Source organism: Bufo gargarizans, chromosome 3 (genome assembly GCF_014858855.1).
Source record: "Bufo gargarizans isolate SCDJY-AF-19 chromosome 3, ASM1485885v1, whole genome shotgun sequence".
In the NCBI taxonomy this organism is placed as follows: Eukaryota; Metazoa; Chordata; class Amphibia; order Anura; family Bufonidae; genus Bufo; species Bufo gargarizans.
Window position 1 is genome coordinate 559,741,983 of NC_058082.1, and position 11,233 is coordinate 559,753,215.

The 11,233-nt window shown below is 44.9% G+C and overlaps 1 protein-coding gene across 1 annotated transcript in view; it reads left to right on the forward strand.

Moving 5' to 3' along the window:
• TMPRSS3 (transmembrane serine protease 3) overlaps positions 1-11,030 on the forward strand; it is a 155,090-nt gene extending 144,060 nt beyond the window's left edge. The window contains exons 17-18 of the mRNA XM_044285875.1: positions 8,841-8,993; positions 10,950-11,030. Coding sequence (XP_044141810.1) covers positions 8,841-8,993; positions 10,950-10,973 — 177 coding nt within the window. The 3' untranslated portion in view covers positions 10,974-11,030. The remainder of the gene's footprint in view (positions 1-8,840; positions 8,994-10,949) is intronic.
• Positions 11,031-11,233: the final 203 nt, after the last annotated feature.

The following is an 11,233-nucleotide window of genomic DNA, read 5'->3' on the forward strand; positions in this document are numbered from 1 at the left end:
ACTATTAATCTTACCATATAACCTGCTTAGCTGCAGCCTCAGTGCAGAATACCTCATATACTCCACATTACTATGCCTCCTCGCAGTACATATCAGAAACTGCTTGATATCACCCTTCATACACTCCCACCACTCCGCTGTGTCCTCACACATACACTGGGTGGTCCTCCGGTCATTATAGAAGGTGGTAAAGGCCTCTCTAAACCCTGGATCTTGCAGCACCGAGCTGTTCACCTTCCAGTAGCCCCTACCACAGACCATGGCCCCGGCCAGATCCAACGTGACACTCACCATACAATGGTCAGAGAACTCTATGGGACTCGTCCTGTAGTCAGAGCTCCTCACTTCACGTTTTATATACACCCGGTCTATTCTACTGGCGTTACCGGCCTTATGGTAAGTGTAGGCTCTATTGGAGCCACGCAAACCATAGGGATCCACTAAATGAGCCTGCTGGACCATATTGTTAAGGAAGTTCTCATCATATCTCAATTGCTTATGACTACTGGAGCGGTCCACATTACAGGAGACACTATTAAAATCCCCACACATTATAAACACCCTGGATGTAAAACAATATGGCTTCATCTGCTGGAATAATTCCCTCCTCTCCTTTCTAGTCTGAGGAGCATAGATATTAATAACTCTATAATACACAGTGTCCAGTATGAAGTCCAGCATCAGACAGCGGCCCGAACAGATCTCCAGGACTCTCTCCACCTCAACTTCCATCTTATTGAAGAGAATTGCCACACCATCATTTCTCTCCAGCCCGAAGGACCAGAAAGATGCTCCATGTCTCCAGTCTCTCTTGGCTGCAAACACCTGAGCATTGCTCTTCAAATAAGTCTCCTGTAAGAAGAAGATGTCAGATCTCTCCTGAGACAGACGTTGGTAGATCGCCTGCCGCCTGTTCTTAGTCTTCACACTGTTCACATTTATAGAGCTGATTCTCAGCCTCATCCAGGTCACTTAGTTTTTCTTATTCTTTTTCCTCCTTCCACTACTGTGACCTTTAGAACCCCATCTTTTGGTGGACACTGAAGGGCCAGGTTCATCTTCCAGAGGGTCACCATCAGGGTTATGTGAAGAAGCATAGTCCATTTCAATCTTTTCTTCTGACTCTTCTTCCCCTAGCGCACCATACTGCCCGGAGGTTATGGCCAGCACTGGCGGATCCGGTGTTTTCTTTGCTGTAGTGCTGTTCTTTCTTTTTACAGTCTGGAACCCCTCTTCATCCACAGAGGACCTCCTGAGCTTCCTCAGCCCTGCAGCTGGACCATCAGGCTTTGTAGACGTAGAGGGCAGTTCTTTAGGTGGTTTGGCAACTGGTTTACTGGTCACTTTACTCTGAAGATTAGAATCCTCTTCAGTGGCTGGTACTTGTAGTGCTACAGATGGTACTTTAGCTTCCACAGCAGGATTTCTGGATTTCAAAGCCTTTTCAATAGCTGGTACTTGTGGTTCAGCAGATGTTGGTACTTGTAATAAAGTAGTTTGGCCATCAGTCTCCAACTCTGCCGGTACTTGTAGTGCATCAGGAGGGTCTCCACTCTCTACAGCAGGGTCACTAGTAATTTGCATTGCTTCAGTATGAGGATTTCCGGTTTCTGGGGCTGTATCTGCTCTTGCAGTGACATCCTCCTGACCTTCCTCCATGGCCTCTGAGAAGATCTCATCACTGCCTTTATTATGATCTGCATGCGGACAGTCCCGGAACGTATGACCAGATCCTAAACACAGGTTACAGATGACCGGACCTGTACAGTCGTCCTTTGAATGACCAAACTGTCCACAAAATGAGCACTTAATACGGGAGCAGTTGATGGCGAGGTGCCTGCCCCCACATCTGTGACACAGCCGCGGCTGACCGGGGTAGTAGCATATCCCCCTCTCTGAGCCCAGGTAGAAGGAGTGTGGCAGATGTCTGGTCACACCATTGTTCTGCTCTAGCTGTATCATCACGGTGTATCCGCCATTCCAAATGTCTTCCTCATCATATATTTTTCCGGGATGACTCTTCAACAGACACTGTCTGCTCAGCCAGTGCTCCAGATCTGCCAGCGCCACTACCTCAGACTGGAACAAGATGGTGGCCTTCACTACCTGAGGCTTGGGCAACTGGATCACCTGTAGATGCTCCCAGATTGACTGTTCTTTGGTGTCATTGTATATATTCCAGAATAAGTCCAGATCATACTGAAGCTTAAAGCTGATGTCATAGATCCTGCTGGAGGGGATATGGATCAGGGCGTACACCTCAGATGCCTTAAATTTCATGAAGTCCTTCAGAAGAACTTTCCCTATGTACAGTCTGGAGGGGAGGCTTTCTTCTGGACCCGTATACTTAATCCGTACAGCATTCCTCCTCTGAGGTGGAGGGTTAGCCGGCCTTGTAACATTGGAGAACAATCTCCTGAATTGTGGACGGTCTGCAGGAGGATCAGTGCTGGGCCTCTCCTCTACAGGCTTACTGACTCCAGATTGTCCTGCAGATCCACCTGCGTCTACTCCAGACTGCTGTGCAGCTGACATAGTGGACGACTGAGGGTCCTGTATACTGACCTCCATGTCTGCTCCAATCTGTGCAGTTGTCTCCTCTGAGAGCTGATCGAGCGGGGTCTCAATAACAGCACTGAGCGGGGTCTCAATAACAGCACTGAGCGGGGTCTCAATCACAGCACTGAGCGGGGTCTCAATCACAGCACTGAGCGGGGTCTCAATCACAGCACTGAGCGGGGTCTCAATCACAGCACTGAGCGGGGTCTCAATCACAGCACTGAGCGGGGTCTCAATCACAGCACTGAGCGGGGTCTCAATCACAGCACTGAGCGGGGTCTCAATCACAGCACTGAGCGGGGTCTCCTCCACAGCACTGAGCGGGGTCTCCTCCACAGCACTGAGCGGGGTCTCCTCCACAGCACTGAGCGGGGTCTCCTCCACAGCACTGAGCGGGGTCTCCTCCACAGCACTGAGCGGGGTCTCCTCCACAGCACTGAGCGGGGTCTCCTCCACAGCACTGAGCGGGGTCTCCTCCACAGCACTGAGCGGGGTCTCCTCCACAGCACTGAGCGGGGTCTCCTCCACAGCACTGAGCGGGGGCTCAATCACAGCACTGAGCGGGGGCTCAATAACAGCACTGAGCGGGGCTCAATAACAGCACTGAGCGGGGGCTCAATAACAGCACTGAGCGGGGGCTCAATAACAGCACTGAGCGGGGGCTCAATAACAGCACTGAGCGGGGTCTCCCCCACAGCACTGAGCCGGGTCTTCTCCACAGCACTGAGCCGGGTCTCCTCCACAGCACTGAGCCGGGTCTCAATCACAGCACTGAGCCGGGTCTCCCCCACAGCACTGAGCGGGGTCTCCTCCACAGCACTGAGCGGGGTCTCACCCACAATGTCCATACATGAAGCACTCTCCTGCTCACACACAGGATTGCTGCTCTCATTCACTTCACCAGAGTTACAAGCTGAGTCCACTGCAATTAACTCCTTGTTGGATGGCTCACTTTGCTCCATAGCATTCCCAGCATTTTCAGAGACTGACTGCTCAGACCCCATACATAGTGACCCTGAAAGCAGTGACCCTCCAGGCGCTGCACCCACACATCTCTGAGGGGTTCCTTGCTTCACCATATTATGCACATCGCCGTAATCTTTCCTTTTTATTTCTATGATTTCTTTTATCTTCACATTCTGGGCTCTGGCCTCCCTCTTTTTCTCCATTGCCCAGCTTTCCACTTTAGGTATTGTGTTTTTACCTTTATCTAATTTGTCTTTTAATATATCCAGTTCACGTGTGCAGTCATCCAGGCATTCATACTTCATCAGCTTCTTCTTGGGATCAGTCTCTGTCTTTATCTCATCTCTTAACTTAGAGATGCGCCTTTCCAGTTTAAATAAACTTTTCTTTGTCACAGTTGTACTTAATCTAGAAGCACTACAAGTTTCAGTTGACTCACCAGCCACCATTCCCAGATCATCGCTTCCAAGATCTCCATGCTGCAGGCCACACTCCAAGCTCTGGGCTTTCCCAGGATCATCAGCCCAGCTCCCCTCCCCTCCACCTGGGTCAGAAGCCATGCCTCCTCCCTGCAGGGAGCTCAACAGCACACGTCTATCCTCTCCTATGGACAAGAATAGAACTACTATAATACTGCTCCTATGTACAAGAATATAACTACTATAATACTGCTCCTATGTACAAGAATATAACTACTATAATACTGCTCCTATGTACAAGAATATAACTGCTATAATACTGCTCCTATGTACAAGAATATAACTACTATAATACTGCTCCTATGTACAAGAATATAACTATTATAATACTGCTCCTATGTACAAGAATATAACTACTATAATACTGCTCCTATGTACAAGAATATAACTACTATAATACTGCTCCTATGTACAGGAATATAACTACTATAATACTGCCTCCTATGTACAACAATATAACTACTATAATACTGCTCCTATGTACAAGAATAAAACTACTATAATACTTATATTATGTACAAGAATATAACTACTATAATACTGTTCCTATGTACAAGAATATAACCACTATAATACTGCTCCTATGTACAAGGATATAACTACTATAATACTGCTCCTATGTACAAGAGAATATAACCACTATAATACTGTTCCTATGTACAAGAATATAACCACTATAATACTGCTCCTATGTACAAGAATATAACTACTATAATACTGCTCCTATGTACAAGAATAGAACTACTATAACACTGCCTCCTATGTACAAGAATATAACTACTATAATACTGCCTCCTATGTACAAGAATATAACTACTATAATACTGCTCCTATGTACAAGAATATAACTACTATAATACTGCACCTATGTACAAGAATATAACTACTATAATACTGCCTCCTATGTACAAGAATATAACTACTATAATACTGCTCCTATGTACAAGAATATAACTACTATAATACTGCTCCTATGTACAAGAATATGACTACTATAATACTGCTCCTATGTACAAGAATATAACTACTATAATACTGCTCCTATGTACAAGAATATAACTACTATAATACTGCTCCTATGTACAAGGATATAACTACTATAATACTGCCTCCTATGTACAGGAATATAACTACTATAATACTGCTCCTATGTACAAGAATATAACTACTATAATACTGCCTCCTATGTACAGGAATATAACTACTATAATACTGCTCCTATGTACAAGAATATAACTACTATAATACTGCCTACTATGTACAAGAATATAACTACTATAATACTGCTCCTATGTACAAGAATACAACTACTATAATACTGCCTCCTATGTACAAGAATATAACTACTATAATACTGCCTCCTATGTACAGGAATATAACTACTATAATACTGCTCCTATGTACAAGAATATAACTACTATAATACTGCCTCCTATGTACAGGAATATAACTACTATAATACTGCTCCTATGTACAAGAATATAACTACTATAATACTGCCTCCTATGTACAAGAATATAACTACTATAATACTGCTCCTATGTACAAGAATATAACTACTATAATGCTGCTCCTATGTACAAGAATATAACTACTATAATACTGCCTACTATGTACAAGAATATAACTACTATAATACTGCTCCTATGTACAAGAATACAACTACTATAATACTGCCTCCTATGTACAAGAATATAACTACTATAATACTGCTCCTATGTACAAGAATATAACTACTATAATACTGCTCCTATGTATAAGAATATAACTGTATGAAATTACTTAGAGATGAGAGAAGTATTGGAAAATTTTAATCGATTCGATAAGTAGTGGGTGCAATGACAGGGAGCGGCGATTCTGCCAGCCCCCGTCATTGTACCCCTCAGATGCCGCGTTCATAGCTGATCGCGGCATCTGATAGCAATAATCCAGTGTAAAATAAAAAATAAAAAAATAATAATAATTCTTACCCTCATCCATTTGATCACAAAGAGCCGGCTGCCGCTATCTTGATTGAAGATATTGTGTGAAATCTCGTGCGATCCGTGATGACATCATCACATCCGCCGGCGTGGTGACTTCATATGTCACCGTGCATGGGATTTTGTGTGAAATCAAGATGGGTGCGGCCAGCTCTTTGCGCTCAAATGAATGAGGTAAGTGTGATTTAAAATTTTTTTTTTGTTTTTACATCATTTCAAGGTAAAATCGATTCGTCACCACGAAGCACGAGGAAATTGGACTTTGCAGAAAATCAAATTTTCCCTGAAATTCAGATCGAATTACACTTAGTGGAGTTCGATGCGCTCAACACTAAATGTACTCCACTTGCTATGAAACCACCAAAGATGGTCTGGTCTAACCTTATAACTTCAGAAGTGATATCATTAGTTAAATGAAGACCCTTTGTGTGTAAAGTGTCACATGACCAGTCACATGATATCAGGATAAATACACCTATTCTGAAAGGCCCTGCTAATTCTGCAAAATTATGAAGTAACGTGAAGACCAAGGAGTCTCTAAACAGGACAAAATACAGATCAGGGTTGAGTTATAAAAAAAAAAATCCCAAATGTTGAACAATGGAGCACCTTTATATCCACTATAACAAAATTAAAGAATTTGGCTCAACTATAAAGCTGACCAGAGAAGGCCACCTAAAAAAAACTCACCGCCCGGGCAAGGAGAACTTTACTTACCAGCAATAACACTGAAGGAGCTCAAGATATTCACAGAGGAGATGAAAGGATTTGTCCATAGGACACTATAAGCCGTACACTCCACAGAGGAGATGGATAGACCTGTCCATAGGACCACTATAAGCCGTACACTACACAGAGAAGATGGAAGGATCTGTCCATAGGACACTATAAGCCGTACACTCCACAGAGGAGATGGATGGACCTGTCCATAGGACCACTATAAGCCGTACACTCCACAGAGAAGATGGATGGACCTGTCCATAGGACACTATAAGCCGTACACTGCACAGAGGAGATGGAAGGACCTGTCCATAGGAAACTATAAGCCCTACACTACACAGAGGAGATGGAAGGACCTGTCCATAGGACACTATAAGCCGTACACTGCACAGAGGAGATGGAAGGATCTGTCCATAGGACGCTATAAGCCGTACACTACACAGAGGAGATGGAAGGATCTGTCCATAGGACACTATAAGCCGTACACTCCACAGAGGAGATGGAAGGACCTGTCCATAGAACACTATAAGTCGTACACTCCATAGAGGAGATGGAAGGACTTGTCCATAGGACACTATAAGCCGTATACTCCACAGAGGAGATGGAAGGATCTGTCCATAGGACACTATAAAGCCGTACACTCCACAGAGGAGATGGAAGGATCTGTCCATAGGACACTATAAGCCATACACTCCACGGAGGACATGGAAGGATCTGTCCATAGGACATTATAAGCCAAACACTCCACAGAGGAGATAGAAGGATCTGTCCATAGGACACTATAAGCCGTACACTCCACGGAGGACATGGAAGGATCTGTCCATAGGACATTATAAGCTAAACACGCCACAGAGGAGATAGAAGGATCTGTCCTTAGGACAACTACAAGCCAAACATTCCACAGAGGAGATGGAAGGATTTATACATAAGACCGTTATAAGCTGTACACTGGACAGAGGAGATGGAAGGATCTGTCCATAGGACACTATAAGCCGTACACTGCACAGAGGAGATGGAAGGATCTGTCCATAGGACACTATAAGCCGTACACTGCACAGAGGAGATGGAAGGCTCTGTCCATAGGACACTATAAGCCGTACACTGCACAGAGGAGATGGAAGGATCTGTCCATAGGACACTATAAGCCGTACACTGCACAGAGGAGATGGAAGGCTCTGTCCATAGGACACTATAAGCCGCACGTTCCACAGAGGAGATGGAAGGATCTGTCCATAGGACACTATAAGCCATACACTCCACAGAGGAGATGGAAGGATCTGTCCATAGGACATTATAAGCCGCACGTTCCACAGAGGAGATGGAAGGATCTGTCCATAGGACCATTATAAGCCGTACACTCCACAGACGAGATGGAAGGATCTGTCCATAGGACATTATAAGCCGCACGTTCCACAGAGTAGATGGAAGGATCTGTCCATAGGACCATTATAAGCCTTACTCTCTACAGACGAGATGGAAGGATCTGTCTATAGGACACTATAAGCCGTATCCCCCACAGTGTAAATAGAGGTATCTTTCCATAGGACTATTATAAGGAGGTGTGTGGGTATAAAGGATTGGACTAGTGGCAGTGACAATGAAGGTGGTGGAAGTTCTCATAGTGGCTAATCCTCTTCCAACCTGCAGTGAATGGATGAACAAAACCTTTCTTTCTTTCTGGGCACACGCTGGACTATGGGGTTTGCCAAGGGGTGGTGGTTGAGGTGCCCTTGATGTTTGGCAAACGGGTAGCGGGGTGCAAGGCAGAAGAACAGGGAGTGGAGATTGGATTGGTCAGATGTTGAGACCAATGACCAGGCCAGCTTGATTATAGTAAAATTGAGTCTCTCCTTTACTGAACTGATGATAAGCGATTAACACTTTAGCAGTGAACCAGTGGATCACAGCAAATACTTATGCACATTAAAGTTCTCAGGGTTTTTTTTGTCTTAATTATTGTACGTGTCACAATTAAAAATATTTTGCATCTTGAAAGTGGTCGGCAGGTGGTGTATATTAAATGGTATAACCCTGCAAAAATAGATTTTGATTCCAGGCTATAACACTGTATCTGGTAGAGTGGATGGTTTGTGTAGCCTGCTCTGATTCTAGTAACATCTCTCTGTTCTTCTAGGGGGACAGTGGGGGTCCCTTAGCCTGTGAAGATAAGAAACTGTGGAAACTGATGGGAACCACTAGCTGGGGTGTCGGCTGTGCGCTGAGGTATAAGCCAGGAGTGTACACCCGAATAACGTCTTTCCTGGACTGGATCCACGTGCAGATGGAGGTAATCAAGGACTTATATGTCTACAGGTACACTGAAAGAGCCTACAGAGACAAAGATGAGAAGAGGCCCCATAGCAAAAAATGCTGTTGTGGGCTCATATCATCATAACTCCCATCATGGGAGGGTCCAGTGCTGCCCCCTGTGCATTTGCCCCTATGGTTGGGGATTGGGTGACCAATATTCGGGTTCGATAGGACAAGGGGACAGGAAAAGCACAGGGTGGGCCCCGCATGGACTGTTAACCTTCCAGTGATAGCAATGGAAATATACATGTCACATCATGGGGACACTTTTAGTTTAGAGGAGGTGTGAGTTCATCTAGTTTTCTTTCGGTCTAAAGCAAAAAAGTATATTCCAAGGATTTCTGGAGGCACTGCTGTAAACACTGGGGGCACACTGTGGCTATTAGTGTAAGGCACTTCTGCAGGTACTAGGGGCACTGTGGCTATTAGTAGGGGGCACTGCTGTAAACATTGGGGGCACACTGTGGCTATTAGTGGAGGGCACTGCTGCAGTCACTAGGGGCATTGTGGCTATTAGTGGAGGGCACTGCTGCAGTCACTAGGGGCATTGTGGCTATTAGTAGGGGGCACTGCTGCAGTCACTAGGGGCATTGTGGCTATTAGTGGAGGGCACTGCTAAAATCCTGTCCGGCCTGGCGGCCCTGCACAATGCGGAAATAAAGGACAGAATCATGCAGGCTAGGCGAGCAGAGGAAGGGCGTGAGGACCCAGAGACAATATTTACCTGCAGAGACCGAGCCCATTGAAGGTGTTATCGCCTTCTGAGCTCATACTACAGAGATAGGGCGCCTGTACGCCTAGATTATCTTCCTTGGATTTGGTCATGGATGAGATTGTCCATGTTTGGATTGTGGGGCTGGTTTATCTCAGAGGAGATTAGTCACCGTCCTGAGAACACGTTCTAACTGAAGGAAAAGTCCCTCAAAGTGAAATATTTATTTTAAAAAATTTAAGAAAGTTGTGTTTTTTTTGTCCATAGCAGATAACCACAACCTCACTAATCCACATCTATGGGGTACAAGAAGCTGAGATATTGGGTGCTGTTCCGGGGTAGACCAGCTGTAGCTGCCAGGGAGATTTTTTGTTCCCTGTGTACTGTCTGGTATATTTGGGGTATTCACACTATCTTGACACTTATGTATGTCATAAAAGCTGCCAAGACAGGTGCCATGAGCAAATTACTTTTGTACATAAGGACCTGGTAACAATCTGTGTAGGGGGAAGCCCTAGTGCCCCTTATATCTGCTGTTGGGAAAAACTAGAATGGGTCATTTTACATTGCAAAGAGTATCTTCAGTAATGAGGCGGTCAGAAGTTTAAATAACACCTGTCAGTAGCATCCACCCGATTCAACCAGGTATACTGCCTGCTAGGGTTGATCCTGCCAATTAAAATGACACCTGTCTTGTGAAAATCGGTTACGTCATTCCTAAGAAAAAAATACTTTTATTCCTTAGGCACCTGAGGGCTTTAGTGCACTGAGGGGTATGGCCAGCACTGAAAAACTTGAAGACCATCGAGGGGAGACGCCCTGCCCCCTGGTGCACTAAAGCGCTTATTTACATAATTAATAAGTCTTTTTTTTTCTTCTCAGGATCAGCCGATTTTCACAAGACTGGTATAATTTTAAACAGAAGGATCAACCGACCTAATAGGGTTGATCTTGCTGACGGGTATTTTTTAAAAGCAACTATAGAAGATGCAGCTGGGAGAGCATGAGGCTCAGTGGTCTAAGTAGCCGTACAATGCCAGACGCCATTGACCTAAGGTCCTGGTGCCTCATGGGGACCGAGGGCCACTCTACTAGATAGGAGGGTACCTATACTATAAATGAGGTGTGTTAGGTGGCGGGCTCTGGTACAGTTTTTACATCGGGGCCCAGAAATTTAGGTAGGGGGTAATTTTCTTTAAACTTTTTGCTTTCTTATGACAGATAGAAGTGCGGAGAATGAACTGAAGATATTCACCGACCTACTGTATTGTCTTATGTTTACAATCAATGGACTTGAGAGAAATCAAGAATAAGGAACCCACGGCCCTGAGACCATTGGCCTGTGACCGAGTGACGCCTGTCTCCATGTACTGTGCCCTGTGTCCTATGTGCTACAGGCCGGATAATATGATCCTATTCCTATACTCTCTATAAAATAAACCCTCAGTGCACTTAACTGCCTATTTGCATATGGATTCAAAGTGTCCCAATGAAGACTCCCTTTA